General features: G+C 39.9%; 1 protein-coding gene across 9 annotated transcripts in view; it reads left to right on the top strand.

The window, feature by feature from the left end:
* The window catches only part of zmp:0000000846 (tenascin), a 46,481-nt gene extending 29,451 nt beyond the window's left edge, over nt 1-17,030 (top strand). For 3 of the 9 annotated variants that reach the window (XM_034897116.1, XM_034897115.1, XM_034897114.1), the window contains 22 exons: nt 204-389; nt 493-582; nt 699-962; nt 1,338-1,739; nt 2,605-3,039; nt 3,729-4,004; nt 5,390-5,662; nt 5,822-6,094; nt 6,190-6,462; nt 7,883-8,182; nt 9,191-9,463; nt 9,743-9,865; nt 10,710-10,853; nt 11,398-11,517; nt 11,861-12,004; nt 12,080-12,210; nt 12,767-12,899; nt 13,872-14,023; nt 14,191-14,287; nt 14,378-14,539; nt 15,129-15,292; nt 15,801-17,030. In XM_034897116.1, coding sequence (XP_034753007.1) covers nt 204-389; nt 493-582; nt 699-962; nt 1,338-1,739; nt 2,605-3,039; nt 3,729-4,004; nt 5,390-5,662; nt 5,822-6,094; nt 6,190-6,462; nt 7,883-8,182; nt 9,191-9,463; nt 9,743-9,865; nt 10,710-10,853; nt 11,398-11,517; nt 11,861-12,004; nt 12,080-12,210; nt 12,767-12,899; nt 13,872-14,023; nt 14,191-14,287; nt 14,378-14,539; nt 15,129-15,292; nt 15,801-15,911 — 4,526 coding nt within the window. In that variant the 3' untranslated portion in view covers nt 15,912-17,030. The remainder of the gene's footprint in view (nt 1-203; nt 390-492; nt 583-698; nt 963-1,337; nt 1,740-2,604; nt 3,040-3,728; nt 4,005-5,389; nt 5,663-5,821; nt 6,095-6,189; nt 6,463-7,882; nt 8,183-9,190; nt 9,464-9,742; nt 9,866-10,709; nt 10,854-11,397; nt 11,518-11,860; nt 12,005-12,079; nt 12,211-12,766; nt 12,900-13,871; nt 14,024-14,190; nt 14,288-14,377; nt 14,540-15,128; nt 15,293-15,800) is intronic. The other 6 variants (XR_004660007.1, XM_034897117.1, XM_034897118.1 and 3 more) reach the window with 6 other exon arrangements.
* The last annotated feature ends 2,046 nt before the right edge of the window (nt 17,031-19,076 follow it).

Below are 19,076 nucleotides of genomic sequence, written 5' to 3'. Positions count from 1 at the left end.
TAGTGTGTGGCTATATTTCACAGTATTTATATTTATTTTGTGGCGATTTAAGTTGTGCATACATCCGTTTGCAAACTGCAAATTGGATTCAGATTTCTAATAATATCCAATATAACGGATTAAATATCTGTGTATAAATGTATTGTTTGTGAGCAGAGAAGTATTCTCCTTATCATTATAAATTTATATTTACTTTTTATTAGCCCTGGACGCCCCGACAGACCTGCAGGCTGTGTCTCAGACAGACAACAGCATCTCTCTGGAGTGGACTAACAGTCAAGCTGATGTTGGTAGCTATCTGGTGAAATACAGTCCCATCTCTGGAGCGACTCACAGTGAGGAACTGTTCCCACGAGGACCAGGAGACACAACAAAAGCTACTATGACTGGTAAGTGTTATATATATATATTATTATATATTCAGTTCAACCACATACGACTTGTGTTAGTCATGCCACATGGTCATTTTCCTTGCACTCCTCTGTTTGTCAGGGCTTAAGCCAGGGACAGAGTATGGGATTGGTGTGACAGCTGTGAAGAATGAGAGAGAAAGCCTCCCTGCTACTACAAATGTTGCAACTGGTGAGAAATATGCCGAGCAGCTGTCCAAACAGTCGTCCCAAGCACCAATTCGTAAATATTGAGAGAGCATGCAAAACAAGTACAATTTTACAAACAAAATATTTCCTTTCTGTCAGATATCGATCCACCCAGAGGTTTAGAAAAAATAGAGTCCACAGAGACCTCCCTCACCTTGAAGTGGCAGAAACCTCGGGCTAAGATTGGCGCCTACAAGCTCGTGTACGTCTCCAGAGACGGCCAGGCTGAAGAGGTCGAGATCCCAGCAAAAGCGACTAGCTACGTCCTGTCCAACCTGACTCCTGGAATGAGCTACACCCTCACTTTGGCTGCTGAGAGGGGGCACAAGAGGAGCACACCTGTCACCTTACCTGCATCTACGGGTGGGTAGGGAAACCATTTTAACATAACAGAATGTTAGAGTATGTTGCATGACAAATCTGTTTCCATCCTCCTTTGAGGGATGTGTGTCATTACTCTGTTATGTTACTTTGTTTTGTTATGGTGCTTTCTGTTCAGTTGTGGACATTTTGGAGTTTAATATCTGTTTTTTGTTTGTTAAGTCCATCAGTATGTGCTCTATATTAGTGTGTGTGCACATAAATGCAGTTTTTAAATGAATGCACACCAGAGTCAAACTTTGGAATTTAGTATTATCTGCATAGATGTTTAAAGACTTTGCCGAAGGAACACCAAAAAAATGCACTTACTGCTAAATTATGCTTTCTTGATTTGTTCCTTTTTTGTTTTTCTTGTAGCCTCGTTCACATTTTATTTAGCTGACTCGGATGACCGTGAGCTAACGACTCCTGCAGGCTCGGAGGATAATGTCATTAGCTTTGTGTATTTAGACCCTTCTGAGTCCCAGTTTTCAGTTGGTATGGAGTCTGACGATGAGCTCGGGAAACTGACTATATCGGGCATCACGCCTGATGGATTTAACCTCTCGTGGAAACTAAAGGCTCTCAGTATCTATGATAGTTTGGCAGTAGAATATAAAGACGCTCAGCGAGTGTGGGATGTGAGAGAGGTCCAACTTCCTGGAGATGCCACTGGCTCTAGAATCCAGAGCCTGAATGCATCGACAGAATATCAAATAAAACTTTATGGATTAACCAGTAGCCAGAGATCTGCGCTACTTGAAGCTGTTGCAGTCACAGGTATAAGCTTCTCTTTTAGTTTGTTAAGGACTTTTGGTCCCGTTGTTTTTTTGACAGCTTTTCTCTTCAGTGGAGAAAATGTTCTGTGACATAGGTTAAATAGTTGATCAGAGTATCAATATGATTTGCATGCTGATTTGTTACTCTTTCCCAGCAAAGAAAACCGTCATCTTCATAACCAAAGAAAACTCATTTTCATCTCATCCCATCCCATTTGCCATCTGACGAAGTTTCAGTACTGTGGCAGAATGTTGCAGAAATTCAAATACAAGAAGAAATCTAGAGTGGGAGTTATGTACTCCCTGAGGCATTAATACCTTCAAATACAAGGGGTTATAATACACTGACTGTCCTGATTTCTTCCTGCATTTGACTTTTTAAATGCAACCATTTAGTTTTGTCTGAAAGCTAATTCCATCTGCATCATTCATTGTCTTCAATCCCTTAGCCACTACGCATGTCAAACAAGTGACTCAGAAGAGTCTTTCTTTAGGCAGCAGCAACACAAAAGTGTCTGTGCATGGCTTCAACATCTATTTGAAGACAACTGTGTACTTCCACGCCGTTGGACTACTCAGATGCTTCAAAATTTAATGGTGCAGACTCAAGTGCCATTAATGCCTTAGCTGTTGCTTGATGATATGAACCACAGTCCAGGAAAAACTTGAATAACAAGAGGCAAGAAAATAATAAAAATTTTAACAAGAAGAAGGTAGATAATAGACCGAACTTTATTCAGAATTATTTGAATTCTACTATATATTGTGTTGTTATTTTAACCCTATTTCTTCTTCACATGTTCTTTTTCAGTCTTCAGCAGAGCCGGTAACAAATTCATTCTTTGACCTGCTTTTATTTACTGTAGCACCCACGCCTACCTCTCCAGATGTTCTTGTGCTGAGCATCAAAGATGCCCCTACAACCCAAACAACTGCTCTGGATATTGAAGCAGTTCCAAACCCAGATCCCCTCCATCCTCTAAACACTTCAGATACAGGTGTGATGGGCTCTGGGGCTGAGCCTGAAAGCTCAACCCTGGACGTGTTGGGGAACCTCACAGTCAAAGTCACCTCCACCAGTGTCAGCTTGGCTTGGTCGGCGCCTAATGAGGCATTTGACATCTTTTTGGTGGAGCTCAGTGCTGTGTCAGGGGCAGCACAAGCTAATGTGACCACACTACAAGGTAGTCTGCGAAAGGCTGAAATAGAGGGTTTGTCCCCCTCCACACAATATGGTATTACATTGCAAGGGCTGGTGGAAGGCAGGCGATCTTTACCTCTCAAAGTTTTTGCTACTACAGGTACATGGAGCAAATATTTCTTCTTTTTTTTGTAGGTGTTCATCACAACCCATCCTCATCACATCCATTTACTTTGTATGCTCTATATATTTATTGATGTTTTATTGTAAATGACAATTCTTATATATCCCATATTTTCCTTTACATATAACTCTTATTTACGGTGGAGTGCTAGGAACATAAGAAATCAAGATTTAACGATTAATATTTTCAGAAAAAGTTGTAACATTTCAAGACTAAGTGATAACATTTTAAAATTGGAGTCATACTTTTTCAAGATAGAAAATTGTAAAGTTTCAAGATTAAAGTCAGAAAAGGTTTTAAAGTTATAATATTTCAAGATTATAACCATGACATTTTAAGAAGAAAGTTGTAATATTTTGAGATATTCTTAATATTTTAAGAAAATAGCAATATTTCAACATTGAAGTCATGATATTTTGAAAAAAAGATTTAAAAGAAAAAAGAAAATTCTCAAAATATTGTCTTTTTTCATAAATTTCATAAGTTTTTTCTGAAATTATGATTGTTGTAGTTGACTTAATTCCCGAAATCTGAGATAATCCGTTCCATAATTGTGGCCCAAATACTCAGTTGCACTTAGTGTGACAAATGGAAAGTTAATGTGAGTAATTTTTTACAATCTATCTTGCCTCCGTTGACCCCACTCTGATCTGTCTATCTACCAGAGGAGCCGAAGCCCACGGTGGGGAACCTCACCATCTCTGACATTACATGGGACGGCTTCACTGCGTCCTGGATCCCCAACGCTAGGGAATTTGACAGCTTTGTCATTGAAGTAACAAATTTGGAGAATTTCGAAGAGAGCCAAAACCTCAGTCTGTCCGGAGACGCATTGAGCCTGGGCATCTCGGGGCTGAATCCCAACACCAGCTACATGGTTGGCCTGTTTGGGATGTATCAGGGCTCCTTCCTTGAACCCGTATACACTGAATCAACCACAGGTACCTGCAACTTGCAACGTTGCAGTGTTTTGTCCTCTATCTCTTTAACTTTTTTCTATTTTAACTTTCTGTTTCAGTCGTTGTCTGTGAAGCATACACAGACACTACAACCGCTGTTGTCCCACTCACAGTGGAGCGTTCACACCTCGCTGCATGAAACGAAAACAACATAATAACCTAATTTCTGTTCTGTCATCACTGTCCGATACCCTGGCCACAGGGTACTGCTTCATCTTAACCAACATGCCATGAACCATTCTTTACCCTCCAGCCACTGTTTCTGTCTAGCTGAGAGAGGGCAGGGTGATGGGGACACATGCCACATCACTGAGCAAAGCAAACGCCCCTCAATTGTTCAACTTACCCCAAACTGCTCCCTCCATCCCAGTTACCAACGTGCATGAAGCCCCCTCCCCCCTTCCTCTAGCATCCCCTGCATCGTGGTGAGATTTGATGCTGATGTGCTGCAATGATTGCAAAAGCAAAACCAATAACTTTCACCCTCACACGCCTGTCACACCATGACAGCGTGACCATCTCATTTCATCCCATCAACACTCATTCAGTGCATAATTGGTTAACCTTGAAGGATCATGTGCTCACATGCAAGTTTAAGTGAGTTCTGTTAGTCTGTGTGAGATAGTTTGTCGATAACGTTAAAGTAAATATCCTCATTTCCTTTTGAACTACTAGGTGGCAAATGATTAAATCTTCTTGTCATTATCAAGGTAAAAAGCCGATAATATCTGAGGTTTACAGTTAACGCCACCTTGTTTTTCAGCTGAATGATGCCTAATTTATTTTGTTCATGTTTGCAAATAACTTACTTTATTTTTCATTGCATGTTAAAGAAACAAAATGTTTTTAGGAGTTTAACTTTCTCTGTAGCTGTCTGCTGTGAATCGCTCTGGTGCAACATTACGCAGAATTTATCCTATTGATGTTAACAGATCAACTGCATGATCAGCTCTCCCTCCATATGCACGAAAGAGACCTTCTTTTTTTTTAACTGTTATGTGTCTTCCTTTGCCACATTTTCACATTAAAATCCACACTATTCATTTAACCTTGAGGCCAGTATCCTTAAGCTATTTTCCCCTTGGCATTACATGTTTGTCCATCTAATTATTATCATATTTTGAATAATTAGTTTATTGTTCAAGCTGCTAAGTTAATTTTCATGCAAAAATACATGCATGTATCAAATCTTTTAAGCTACTCAGACTATCAGGAATTGCAAGTGGGTGGTGGTGAGTGTCCTGTAACACTATACACATTTGAATGTGATGAATCAAATCAAACAGCTACCAGTAATTTATCTAAACAGTTTGTGTTCTGTAAAATGTTTTTTCAAATGAAAATCTAATAATGATTTCTCTCTTTAGTGAATCAACCAGTGGTTGGCAAACTATATATCTCAAACTTAACGTCAGAGAGTTTTTCAATCTTCTGGAATGGCACTGAAGGAGAATTTGATGGTTTTATCCTGGAGATAATTGATTCTGATTGGCTGATGGAGCCAAAGGAATATAACATATCCCACAATGTAAAGTCCCATGATGTCACAGGGCTCAGGCCCAACACTGACTATATAGTCTACGTCTATGGGACATACAAGAGATCCCGAACAAGTGCTGTCAGTATTGTTGCATCAACAGGTATTTGGGTTTTGTGTATAAAACAAAATAGGGTTATCTAATATTCTTTTCTACACCTCTTCTGAAACGTAAAGTTGACTTGGGCCTGTATACACAGACACATACATGCTTTCCATTTTAATAAATGAATATATTTCTTATTTTTCTCTCCCTTTGTAGCTGAAGAGCCTGATTTGTCCAGGCTAGTTGTTTCTAACATTACCTCAGACAGATTTTCTCTGTCGTGGCGGACAGGAGAGAAGGCCTTTGATAACTTTATAGTAGAAGTCAGAGAGTCGGCTTTGCCCTCGCAGGCAATGGGCCGCTCTCTGCCAGGAGACGTGCGCTCCACAGTCATGGCCGGGCTTAAAGCGAGCACAAGCTACAACATAAAGCTGTACGCCAGCGCTGGTGGCCAGAACACACAACCTCTGTTTGATCTAGCTACAACAGGTATCACATTACATGCGTTTTTGTTTTTACACTGCATGTACCAAGCACATTACCCGCACAACATAACTGAAAAGCCGTGTTCTTTTTCTGTTCAGAGGATGTCCCACAGTTGGGGCCCTTAGCTGCTTCATCTGTGAGTCCACAGAATCTCAGCTTGTCCTGGAGCACTGTGTCAGGCCACTTTGATGGTTTTGTCATCCGGGTCAGTGACCCCGAGCAGCAGTCTGATACGCTGGAGTTCAGACTGCCTGGGGAATCCCGTAACATCACAATCTCTAACCTGATGGATGCCACAGGCTATGATATTGAACTGTACGGTATCTCTCATGGGCGCCACACTCCTTCAGTGTTAGCCCACGCTGTCACAGGTACTCCGTATTTTACTTATATCTCAAACTCTCATCACTTGTAGTTGTAAATGGTTTGTAAAAGAGCTTTTGCTTCAAAACATTTAATAGATTAAAGTACCTTCTGGGGAAATGTGTCTCCAACTTTAAGTTTAATATACGAGAAATCTCTTAATGCATTCTAGGCCTTAGACCCGCAGACAACACATATTCTTTTAAGTTGCAATAAGAGCACATTTGACATGCATCATGAGCACATGTTTTCATCCGGTTTCATTTTTGGTGCATGAAACCATTTGATTTATATTAAAAGTAAATGTACAGAAATGTTATCTAATCTGTAATATATCTATTACAGAAGGAAAAGTACTCATTATGCAGCATGTTCCGTATTACTGTATTCAAAATAATACACTATATATTATATTTTTGGATTATAATTATTGAGGCATTCATGTTTACATCACTTTATTGGTGCTGCTGAAAATGGAGAGGTCATTTGATATCATTGGACTGGGTAAACCCTGCCCACTCTGTTTAATTCTCCTGCTTCAGTTCACAATTTTGCGGAAACCAATCACAAACTGGTTTAACACGATGACGAAAGAGAAGCGACCAAGCAGCTTCTTGTTTACATTCAACATAGCGACCACCAAACGCAACTGTAAAGCAATAACCCGCTGACGCTTCTACGTCACCCGGATTGATGGTCTGATTGGTTGAAGGACTATCTTGCGTGCAGAATCATTTGAACTTTGCCTGTGTCACACCTCTTGTGCAGAGAAAATACAGAGCAGACTCCCCAGACCAATGCTCAATCTCAAATATATTGAGCTTGGCTTGGTCTGGTAAAGGGCAGTCTAGTACAACATAGCAAAAATGGAAATACTCAAGTAATATAAAAAACCTAAAGCCACAGTTGTGTTTAGATGCAGTACCACTAATGGCCACTTGATGCCAATGTTGAGTTCTAAGTTCCATTTGCTGAAATATGTTGTACAAAACGTTTTTATCTCCACATCATGTAATGTATGTCTTCTAATTGTCTTGGGTGGCATCTTTGCCTCATTGTAAGAACGCCCAGTGGTGATGGGTAGTCACGTCCTTGTTCTTTTTCACCGTCGTTTTTGGTTTTGTGGCTCTAGGCAGTAAGTCCATTTTTCAAAATGTGGCATTATTACAAAGCGGATGCATCTATTCTTTCTTTTGTTCTATTGTAAAAGTGTATATAACTCTATGATGCATGCAAAATTTGCCCTTTAATGGTTTTGGCCTTTAGGAGATTTCTTGTTTTTTATTTAAAACTGATAACCTCACAGAACGGATGTTATAATATGCTTTTGCAACCATTGCACACATTATCCTCCTAATGGGATCTTGTTCCCCTCCCACATGTGTTCCCTTCTCACAAAAAAAAAAATCTAAACCCATTCCTCTCCAGCTCCTTTGCCCAAAGTGGAAAACTTGTCCATTTCCAACATAACCCCCTACGGCTTCCGTGTGTTGTGGGAGGTGAAGCAGCAGGAAGAATTTGCCCCCTCTAGTGGCGGCTTCAGCCGTTTTCACATAGTGGTGACAGACTCTGGCTGGCTGCTGGAGCCTCAGGAGTTCAATGTGCCAGGAAACCAAAGTCACCTGGACATCTGGGGCCTCATCACCGGCATAGGCTATGAGGTCAGGCTGACCGGGGTGTCAGAGTCAGGGCTTCTCTCTCGGCCTCTGACTACAGTGGCTGTGACAGGTACCACTCACAGCACACTGCAAGGCCCCTCGTCTTACTATAAATGTGCAAACTACTGTACATATTGATCCAGTTTGGATGTTTCACCATCATAATTTGGCTGGTCTGTAAGTGGCATAACTATTTTTGATTTACATTCTTTTTTGTATAATATAAAAAGATAGAACAAAATTAGCCTGAGAATTGATTGGGTTAGTTGCCTGCCATGTTCAGATGGTGAGACTTCAGCTCAGTACTGTAACTAAACCCTAACCCTAACACAACTCTTTTTCAGACTATTGTTTTGTTTCAAGCATTTGCTTTGTCACTAGGAGAATGAGATGTGGAGCTCCCGCCTGTTTCTTCCTACCTCCAAAATATGAGCAAGCATATTTGTTTGTTTCATATTTTAAAATGTGTTTTCCTTCAGATTTCTGATTGGCGCTACACAGATGTCTGTTCCTTTGGCCATGCCTTTTTACATGCCAGTTTATCAATCTGGCTAAAACTCCAGTGGATGGATACAGACCAATGAATAAAACTGAAATGATCAGACGTAGGAAAACACTTATAAATCAGCAGTACATTCTGAGCATGAAATGTCTGTTGATTTAACTTTTAATCTCATTTGTTTCTTTGTCTTTGAATGCACTGAATGCATCGAGGCTGGCCTCGAAGACGCATGGGGACCTCGTCTCAACCAGTGTTTGCCGAACTCTGTCCCAACAAATCTGTTAGAGACTTTAAACGAATGTGACACTGTTAAATGACGTAAATAAAAATTTACAAAAAGCATCTTGTCTTGTTAATTCACCCAAATCTATAGGCTTTGTAGCCCGTGTGCTGTGGTTTTAACACTAACGGATACCTGAGCATGGCAAATCGAAGGTGGCTGGAATATATCTCATTCTGCCACCTGGAAACCTTCTTGCCTGATTGCTGACTTCTTCCATACTTCTTCAGGAGTTGATGAATGTTCCTAAGAAAACACAAAACCATCTGCAACGTTTTGTTTCCTTGTTTAACCAGAGGCTGAGCCTGAGGTGGAGCATCTCTTTGTCTCGGACATCACAGCTGACGGTTTCCGTCTCTCATGGACGGCTGAAGAAGACTTGTTTGAAAGATATGTGATCAAAATAAGAGACGGCAAAAGATTAGCCCACCCTAAAGAGTACAGTGTCCATGGCCATGAACGAACCAAGATTTTAACTGGACTCATGAGTGGCACCGAGTATGAAATTGAGCTTTATGGTGTCACGTTGGACCGACGCTCCCAACCTATTGCTGGGGTTGCTCAGACAGGTACAAAAAACCCCGCAAAGTCGTAGTGCAGTTTTATACTAACTACTAAATTGTTGGTTGCCTGCTGTCTGAGAACTGAACCCCAGTCCAACTAATCATCTTTATTCCTCTGGTTTAGGCTTAACTCTCTGCCTGACGCTAATGGAAAATGGTCTTTTGGGATCCTTCAAACTCATGGTTTACTTGTATTTATGCAATGTTATTGGTCATACTTTCTTTACTTTAATTCACCCTTTTTGTTGCTTTCCTGTCTGCGCATATCCATTTATACTCTACTAGGCCTGAGCACTCCAAGAGGACTTAGCTTCTCCGATGTGACCGACTCCTCCGCTGTAGTTCACTGGTCCATGCCTCACTCCCCAGTGGATAACTACCGAATCACCTATGTGCCCTTTGAAGGAGGTAAGAAGTCTGTCAGTTTTATTTTGTTGCTATAGTTTACTGGTGATTAATACTTTCCAACTTAGATTTACAATTGGTTATTTCTATTGTATTTACATTATGGTTTAGCTGAACCAATGTGAACCTCAAGCGGACTGGTTGTAGCGATGGCGTTCAATTAGTCCACAAGTGGTCCTAGTCTCGCAATGCTAGACCTTCCTCAGTCTCTGACTCCTCAGCGCTGTTGCTGTGGCAACCATCTGTGGCCACGGTCGATGGTTATGTCATTACTTACAGTACTGATTCAGGTGTGTTTCTGTTCTGTCCTCTTGTATCAATCAATTGCGATTATTAAAAGCAATTGCAGTCGTCTTCAGCGGCGCTAGGCGCTGGATGCAGGTACAGTGCATATACAAAATAGCCTCGGGGAGAAACTTGTAGTAGTTATAGTCAGCAAGTATAGTTTGTAAAACGACACTCATAATACAATATTGTTGCTGTTAGGTAAAAACCTCGTATGTCAACAGTTTATTTTTTCTCCTGCATATTTAAAAAGGCAATTTTGGAAACATTGATATATTTACCTCAAACAACGTTAGACAAAATTGCCTTGTCACTGTTAAAATATTTGCAATAACCAAAAAACAGTCTTTCTCTATTCAGCAAAGGTACATTTTATCACCACCCACCACAATACAAATAAAAAAGTACCAAATAGTCTAGAAGCTACTGTACACTAGAGCTTAGATGCAGTGAATGCAGTGAAAATGCGGAAAAATCATCAAATGATAAATGTATAGATTTTACAATATGTGTTTTATTTTTTAGTGTGGAACCCATATTTAGTTTTTTTTTTCCTCCACAGGAAGTCCAATGATGGTGACTGTGGATGGCAACGTGTTTGAGGCTTCTCTGCCCAATATGCTCTCTGGCAAATTGTACAAGGTGACAGTGAGTGCTGTGAAGGGTCTGGAGGAGAGCGACGCCAGCACTGACACTGTAATCACAGGTTGGCTCTTCTTTCTCTTATTCTACACTTCTGTGTCACTCCTCCCTGACATGCACTAACCACAGACTGTAAATAAAGATGGACGACGTGTCTCCACATTCCTCCAACTGTACTGTCTCATCCTGTAATTTTGGAGCCAAAGTCTGTGCAGTAGTGATCGGGCGGAGGAAAACAAACGCGAGTCAGTCACAGCTATCAATCATGACTCTTCACCCTAATTTATAGCATCAAATAACTAATGAAAACCAAACTTAAAAGAAAATAAGTACTTGAACAAACAGTGTAACAGGAACTACCTAAAATGACCAAAACCATCTTTGGGAAAATGTATTTGACATGTAATTTAATGTTTAATGGAACTTTAAAGGCCCATGTCCCATCCGCCAACTCAGAGGGGGGTTGATTTATGACATATACTGACGCCAGTCACCAGGGGGCGATCCAGATGTTTTAGCTTCACTTATAAACTCTTTGCATCAACTTCTGGTACTGATGTTGGAATCGGTTCGTAGAAAATGTAATTATTCCTGTTTGTATCTTCCAGCTTTGGACAGACCGCAGGGTCTGACTGCAGTCAATGTCACTGACTCCTCAGCGCTGTTGCTGTGGCAACCATCTGTGGCCACGGTCGATGGTTATGTCATTACTTACAGTACTGATTCAGGTGTGTTTCTGTTCTGTCCTCTTGTATCAATCAATTATCTGCATTAGCCCTTAATTTAGACAGGAAGTTCCTGTTTAAAAGATTAAGTTCTTTTACTGTCATACACACCACAACTACAGTGAAGCAGTCGTAATTCTAAACTGTGCTCTTGTATGTAGAAAGACAACAGGAAGCAAGATAGATAGATATTCCTTGATGGTTATGCTTATTAACAATTGGTAAAATAAATACATATACTGAGATGTAAGCAGGTGTAGCAAATGCAGTAGACTATGTACACACTATTGTTGTGAATGACCAACTTTGATTATGTAATTTACTGTGGGTGTGTCCTGGTTCACAGTGTCCCCAGTGGAGGAGCACGTTTCTGGGAACACGGTGGAGTTTGAGATGGGCTCCCTGGTTCCAGGAACCCACTACTCAGTTGGAGTACATGCTGTAAAAGAAGCGCAGAAGAGTGACTCTGTTGTTACTGATTTCACCACCGGTAGGCTTAAAGAGAGAGAAGACCTAAGGCAAAATTTGGTTATTGTTGCAGTGCTGCAGTGTGTTGTTTTTTCAGGTGTGGATCCTCCTCGTGATCTGACGGCAGTTAACGTTCAAACTGACAGTGCGACTCTCACCTGGAAACCCCCGCAGGCTGCTGTGACTGGTTACATACTCACCTTCTCCTCTGCTGATGGTACAATCAGGGTACGTACGTCCCCGACATGAGTTCAATCACTGACAACACTGGTGGTTTAATGTTACCGTAACTCATGAATACAACCTTTTTTGGTCACCACCTGTTAGCTCATATCTTATACATTATTAATAAATTCTGTTCAATTTTATTTATAGTGTCAAATCACAACAGGAGTTATCTCAGGACACTTTAAAGGTGAAGTAGGTCTAGACCACACTATCATTTACAAAGACCCAACTATTTCTCCCCCTGCCTGGCCACAAGAACAAGCATTTGGTGAGAAAGTGGCAAAGTCCTTTTTACAGTCAGAAACTTCGGACAGACCCTGACTCTTGCTGCTGCTGCCGGTTAAGATCCAGCTATACAGATAAAGGCATAAAGAAAGCAGCACTAATTTTTACTCTGTTGTGTCAAGCATCTTTTGAGTCTGAAATTAATATGAAGGTATAAAAGGAAGTAAAAAAAAAAGTTTGCAGTTATTTGCACATTTTGTAGTTAAATCCCCAGTATGTTCTTGCTCTTTGTAAGTGCTATGTTTTTTTCTATGTGTGTGCATGGATTCAGGAGGTAGTGCTCAGCCCGACAGCGTCCTCATACAGCATGGCTCAGCTTACCGGCTCCACAGAGTACAACGTGAGACTGCAGGCCATCGCTGGAGCCCAGAGGAGTCGCCCCGTGAACACCGTCTTCACTACCAGTAAGGACAGAAATGCAGGGATGCACAACACCTCCTTTTTTGTTTTAAAATCATTGGTGTATATTACCTGATAATCTCCTTTTTTCTATCATTCAGAAGTTTGTAATCTTCTGCCACAAAAGCTTGATTAGGTCCAGTCAAATGTTTGTCTGAATGGTCTTTGATGCTTTTAGGTTGTAGACAGCCCTCTTCACAAATGTTATTTTGCTTGAAGGGTTTGTTATGACCATGTAGATCTAAATGCTGTGCAATGGTTCAACCAGACTGACAATTGAAAGGGCCGAAAGAGACAAAGATCCCTCTGAGAAAAAGTTGAAAATGAAGAGAAGAAATGTGTGTCAAGTGTCAGGTGCACAAGAATGCAGCCAATAACAAGCTGGAAGTAACAGGAAATGGGTTGCTAAAATAGATTGACAAATCACAGTTTAAATCTCTTCAAACTAACCACTGAGTAGACTGCAGAGACCATTAGGAAAAAGATAGATTATACATCTAAAATATGTAGAAGCCATATTTACTTAAGCTTTTCTGGAATGAAAAACAAATTCAACATCCAAGTTCCAGCATATTCTAAGTTTGAATCTTTTTTTTCTCCTTTGAAATGTAAATTCTACATTTGGTGTCTGAGACATACTTTTTATCTGTTTAAATAGTTACTAATGAAGGGAAGAAGGAAAAAATCAACAGCTGATTCCAAACTTTTGAATGGTGGTGTAACGGACTGGTGCTTTTTCAGCAATGAAAGATTTGGTGTTACGCAACAGTCCAGATGCACCTTAGAAAGATATTCATTTAATCTGATACTCCACCTGTGCTTATTTTTCATTGTCTGGGCTGCTCCCGATGGAAAACACTTTTCTTTTTCAAAACCATCTTTCCTTCCAAGCTCCTCATTCTCACACAATACTGTGTTCTGTCTGGTAGATAAAGTTGCAGAGGTCTTTGAGATGATGTCTTTTAATGTGCTCCCAGTTGGACAGTTGTACAGACGCCCCAAGGACTGTGCTCAGATTTTACTGAATGGAGAGACGACCTCTGGTCTGTACACCATCTACGTGGGTGGAGAGGAGAGCCAGTCCATGCAGGTTTACTGTGACATGACCACAGATGGCGGCGGATGGATAGTGAGTATATCAACCAGCTGAAAACCAATTTGAAGACTGTTTTGAAACCATAACTGTTTTGAAACCTTACTGCCTGTTTTCTCTAATGATAGGCAGCAACCTTGATGACCTCGGTCATGCTTGTTATGATTATTGTGAAGCTGTTGTGACACTTGGTCCTTTTTCAGGTTTTCCTGAGACGCCAGAATGGAAAGCTGGAATTCTTCAGGAACTGGAAGAACTACACGGCTGGCTTTGGTAACTTGAATGATGAATTTTGGCTGGGTAAGACCTCTCTTCTTCTATTCACCTTGACTCACTCTCTGTCTCTTCTTACTCAGCCCCTTCCATCTGACACATATTAAATTATAACAGGTCTGTCCAACCTCCATAAAATCACAAATTCTGGCCATTATGAGCTGCGAGTGGATCTGAGGGACAACGGGGAATCGGCCTACGCTACGTACGACAAGCTCACGATTGCAGAGCCAAAAACGCGTTATAAAGTCTACATAGGAGCGTATAGTGGAACAGCAGGTACGTATTACTTTAAAGGATTACTTGGACATTTTGGGAACTGTTTTTTGCCAGTGATAAGATCCGAAAAACAATACCACTCATGTCTGCTGTAAATATTAGCAGCCGCTTAGCATAAAGACTGGAAACGGGGGAGACTGCTAGCCTGGCTCTAAGTAAGAAAATCCACCTACCAATATTTTCTGAAGCTCACTAGTTAACACCTTGTGTATAGTGTTGGTTTGATCTATTCAGTAACAGTGTAAAAACAGTAAATTGGGGTTTCTTGGCCAGATGCGTACGTTTTTACACCTCCGTTTTTGTACAAAATAAGTACATTTAGGCGGATTTTGTTATCTTTGCACAGAGCCAGGCACGCTGTTTACAGCCATATGCGAGGCTAATTGCTGGCTGCTACCTGTAGATCTATAATAGACATACACATGTGAGAGTAGTGTTTGTCTGTTAATCTAACTCTCAGCAAGAACAGTTTTAACTATTCTGGTAAGAAAAGACATTACTTAATCTAAAAGAACTGTCATTAACTGAATAAGCTCATGTGTTCTCAGTATCTGTGTTGTCTGAGCTTTACTGTTGATATCTTCTCCAGGTGACTCCATGACGTACCACCATGGTCGCCCCTTCTCCACCTTCGACAACGATAACGATATTGCTGTCACCAACTGCGCCTTGTCCTACAAAGGGGCCTTTTGGTATAAGAACTGTCATCGTGTCAACCTCATGGGGAAATATGGTGACAACAGTCACAGTAAGGTACGTACATTTAACTTTATAAAGTCTCAGATTGTTTTTCTCGTTAAAAAAGATGAATGAAGCTGGCAAAAGATTGGTGACATTAATTATACAGTTCCAATATTGCCATTTTGAGTTGTACAATCTTTCAATCACTCCATTTCCCCATGTTTCTTCCAGTTCTGTTTCTTGTAGTCTCAAGATGTGTCAGTTGTTTTATTTAGAAGATTTCGCCAACAATTATTAGCCATTGGTCCCTCCCCCAGTTCCTTATAATAGCTTATTTACATGCTATTAACAGTATGTACCTTCCCTTTACACTTACTTCAGATTCATTACAGAGATAAAATACTTCTGACATCTAACAGCAGTTTATTTTTCATCTTTGGTTTAATAAAGAAACAAATCCAAGTTTTCCAGGAGATTTTCCTCCACATCTGTGAATTGCTAGATGTATGGTTCAGGGACGGATGACTCAGATGGGTTTGATAACTCTATTTACCATGATTTGTTTTCTGTGTTTCTGCAGGGGATCAACTGGTTCCACTGGAAGGGCCACGAACACTCAATTGAATTTGCAGAGATGAAGATTAGGCCGGCCAACTTTAGAAATTTTGAGAACAGAAAAAAACGATCGTAGACTTGTGAAGCCCACTACTCGTCTACACATCATCTCCAACCCCCACCACCTCCACCTATAGCCGCACTGGCAGCCAAGAACTTCTGTGTTTCCTCATCCTCAAATCATTATTTAAAATACACACAAAACAAAAAGACCATCATGCTGAATGTAATTCAAATTCTGGCTGTGAGAAATGAACCTGCTAACTTTTACACCATAGAAACATTTTTTGTGAGGCCATCCCAATCTTGCACTGTTGTGTATGTGTGATTCATTTGAAAGTAGCGGTGAGTTTGATGAGCATAAATGGACATACAGTACATGTGTTATTGGGACCAAACATCTGTAATCACATGAGGAGTTCATTGTAAAACTGTGTAAATGAATCCACTGAATCGGTAACATGTCGAGGGCACATAGTCAGAAGAAGGCATCCTGTCCCCTAAAGCTAGGGGAAGTTAATTCAATGTTGAATTACTTAAATTCCTCCATCTTTAACTGAGCTATTGACCAGGATAAATTCAGAAAATGATTCCAATTAAAGAATATAATGAACTCAATGAAATTACATGAATTTACCTTACAACCAAGAGACTATTTGAAAACCACTAATACCACTGAATTCATATTTCAATTTTGATTTACTTATTTTGAAAGAAAGATGCTTTGTAACCTTCAATACAAATAAAAATATTAGTTTAATAAAAGAGTGTGTGAGCAATTTTTTAAAGATAAATATGAAAAGACGCTTAATTTATTGCCACCTCCTTGCCAGCAGATGGCAGTGTTTACTCTCTATGCAATACTGGTTTGTGATGTATCATGTGGTTGTCTGGTGCTACGTAACAGTGTATTTTACAGTGCAAATGACCGTTTAAATATAAAAGTATTCATTATTCATGGTCTTAAAAAGCATTTATTTCAGTTCCCCCCCCAAAAAAGTCTTAGAATGTATTTAAAAAATGAAATTACATAATTGTTTTTAATTATAATCAATGTTTTTGCCGCTTATCTGGGTCCAGTTCTTGTTAATTGATTTGTTGTAGTAGGAACTGTATGTTACATAATGCTAGAAATACAGATACAAATGTGGCATAATAGTCAATTCATGTTCTTAATAAATAATTCTAAGCCTTATTGTCATTATTGGTTTGGACCTGGTATGCCTGTGAAAAAAGTGTGAAATTGAATTCTATGTGGTATTAAAAACACACTGAACACTGCAGAAACACTTATATTACATATTTTGATATAAGACTTTCTATTTTATAAAAAAAAACAATTGGGCTATGTTATTGCTTTTACTCTCAACCAAGGAACTTCTTACCTCTTCATATTGACTGTCTCACTGAGGATTTTTACAAACGTAATACCAAACCTTAGTTTAAAAGTCTTCTTTTATAAACCTATTAGATAATTTTCTGGCTTGAGTGCAGCCTAGTATTTCTGTATCAGGATCTCCACCGTTTCAAAAATTAGGTTAAAATCTGTTTTGCTTCTTCTTCTTCTTTGCCACTGGAGCCTTTTGTACAAGCACAAAACCAAAACCGGAATCTTTACTGTTGTCATGAGATCCATAGTGGAGGATTAAACTGCTACTGCTCTTCACTGGCTCAGTCACACAATTAACAAGGACAGACTTTGGTTTCGTCAACTTCTTAAACCCACAAGAGCCTTAAATGAGGGATGATTTAATAAATATGACCGATCTACGTGTCCTACTTTTCCTACTGCAAGCAGTATAAGGTAATTTAAGTCTTTAAATATCCAGCAGGTGACTATCTAGTGATCAGACCCCACCTTATGTTGACCATTCATCATGATCTGCAGCCCCCTAAGTGTCCTCTCAGCTCCCCTCTGGCACTGTTTGTTTGTTATGCAAACCACTTGGATGTACAAAGGTACTTTGTTGCCTGTTCTTGCGTCCAATCCTCCTAGAGGGCGATCAGACCCAGACTGACAGCAAGTCCAGTCACGGTCACAGCAGTAGTTTCTGGGTATTTCCGTGCTGCTTAGAGAAGCCTGACACTCTCAGCTGTCAAGGGTTTAGGATGAATTTTAAATGGGGGAACACTGGATGTCAGCTGGCACAGACCTGCAAGTTTCCACATGAAGTTTAAGATTTAGAAATAACCCGATGGCCTGGCTTTCTACCTATGCAAGTTGCTGAGATCAAATTTTATCCTGAGACGATTCTAATAAAAGACAGAGGTCATGAGTCAAGCGCCTTTGTAATAAAGCTCCAAAGAGCAACAGTAACTAACTCAAGAACAAACTAAGTGTATCCCTTAATGTTTAGGAAGAGATTATACAATTGGCTGGCACTTGTGTTTGTTAAAATCAGCACCATATTTCCCATGACCCCGATTACTTCCTGTGCTCAGGAGGACAGACAGGAGCCGATAACAGGCCCTGTGAAGTGAATACTTTGTGATGTATTCTGAGGGGTTAACTAAGTGAAAAATTCCCAAATAAAGTAGATTTTCTAGAAATGTCTACCTTTTTGAGGTTGTTAGTGTTTATAGTCTTGCTTTTGGTGTTGCTGAATAGTTAGTAATGTCTTTCTGTTGGTAAGTTGCTCAAACTTTTTTTTACCTTATACATCCCTAAAAAAAATGGAAGGATTTCACAAGTCTATATGCTAAAGAAATGTACATGAAACACAAGAAATTGGGACCCAGCTGACTGTCTAGCAAAAACACACAACCCATTTCATATTTTGCCTAAAGGAACTTCTTACGACAAATTTTAAACAGTAGACAATGCACACACAGTACAATATAAGCAAATATTTTGTGGCGTTGATGGTGCCCAGAGGATAAATCCTAATGACTTTGGTGATCATCTGAATATTTTCTTTAGTGCCACTAATTGTGTTTAGTTTAATTTAGTGAAATATACCAACAACTACTGGATGGATTGCTGTGAATTTTGTTGCATATTCATGTCTTTGTTCTAGGATTAATTGTACTGACTTTGGCGATCCGTCAACTTTTCACCTAGCATCCATCATCAGTTCAAAACTTCAATTTGACTTATTTGTTGATGACTAAATACCTGCAAAACAAATGACATTCTGTAGCGTTGCTACATAAATGACACCAAACGTTTGTGAAAGTGAAATGTGGATTTGACTCCAATGAGCTCTATTAGAGCAGTTGTTTAGAAATGCTGACTAATTGC

The sequence above is a fragment of the Etheostoma cragini genome, chromosome 16 (assembly GCF_013103735.1).
Source record: "Etheostoma cragini isolate CJK2018 chromosome 16, CSU_Ecrag_1.0, whole genome shotgun sequence".
In the NCBI taxonomy this organism is placed as follows: domain Eukaryota; kingdom Metazoa; phylum Chordata; class Actinopteri; order Perciformes; family Percidae; genus Etheostoma; species Etheostoma cragini.
Note: the sequence above shows the minus strand (reverse complement) of the source record. Positions and strands in the feature narration are given on the sequence as shown.